This window comes from Eurypyga helias, unplaced genomic scaffold (genome assembly GCF_000690775.1).
Source record: "Eurypyga helias isolate BGI_N326 unplaced genomic scaffold, ASM69077v1 scaffold16466, whole genome shotgun sequence".
NCBI classification, from domain to species: domain Eukaryota; kingdom Metazoa; phylum Chordata; class Aves; order Eurypygiformes; family Eurypygidae; genus Eurypyga; species Eurypyga helias.
This window is the reverse complement of record NW_010257417.1, coordinates 1-782: the sequence shown is the minus strand read 5'-3', so window position 1 is coordinate 782 and position 782 is coordinate 1. Positions and strand designations below refer to the sequence as shown.

General features: G+C 64.5%; 1 protein-coding gene across 1 annotated transcript in view; it reads right to left on the bottom strand.

Moving 5' to 3' along the window:
* The window catches only part of ADAMTS15 (ADAM metallopeptidase with thrombospondin type 1 motif, 15), a gene marked incomplete at its 5' end in the record, with an annotated part of 8,551 nt that extends 7,777 nt beyond the window's left edge, over positions 1 to 774 (bottom strand). The window contains one exon of the mRNA XM_010154016.1: positions 532 to 774. Coding sequence (XP_010152318.1) covers positions 532 to 774 — 243 coding nt within the window. The remainder of the gene's footprint in view (positions 1 to 531) is intronic.
* Between the last annotated feature and the right edge of the window lie 8 nt (positions 775 to 782).

Below are 782 nucleotides of genomic sequence, written 5' to 3'. Positions count from 1 at the left end.
GTGTCTCCGGTGCTTTCCTTCCAGCCCTGAACCGAGCAGCCAGCGCGCGGAGGAGAGGTCCAGGTTCTCAGGAGAACCATGAGTCAGAGGAAGGGGGGAGAGGGGTTTTTTTTCCTTGGCAGGTGGCACCATGAGCTGTTCCCAGCAGGGGAGGGAGAAGCAGGGCCGTGCTCCTCCTCTTCTGGGCTCAGACCCCGGGTTTTGGGTGCACCAGAGCTGCCGGGCTCCTGCCAGCAGCCAGAGGATGGAAAGGGAGGTTACAACTTGCCTTTGCACACCCCCTGGCCTTGCTCACCCCCCTGAGCAGGGCTTCCTCCACGCTGCTGCCCATGAACCTGCCCAGAGGGACGGCAAGGGCCAGCGCGAGCATTTTTTCTCCCCCCGGCCCCAGCAGCTGAGGGTGGAGGGACCCTTGGGAAAGGGATATCGGCCACGAGCGCAACCCCATCCAGCACGCACGGACGGGGCCTTCGCGCCACGCAGGGCTCCTTCCAACTGGGGAGAGCCCCTCTGGGTCCCCCCTGCACCCACCTGCTTGGTGAAGAGGATGGCGGTGTCCCAGTACTCGGGGTGCTTGTCGCTGACCTTGTTCCACTTCTTCTGCCAGGCGCAGAAGTTGCGGAGGGTGAGGGCGGCGTTGCCGGTGACCTTGGGCCCCTTGTCGTCCTGCCCGATGAGGAGGAACTTGACGACGGCGATCTGGATGGGGTTACGGATGCTGGGGTGCTTGTAGAGGCGGGCGGCCGTGGCCATCAGGGTGAGCAGGTAGTGCTGGAGGTCAT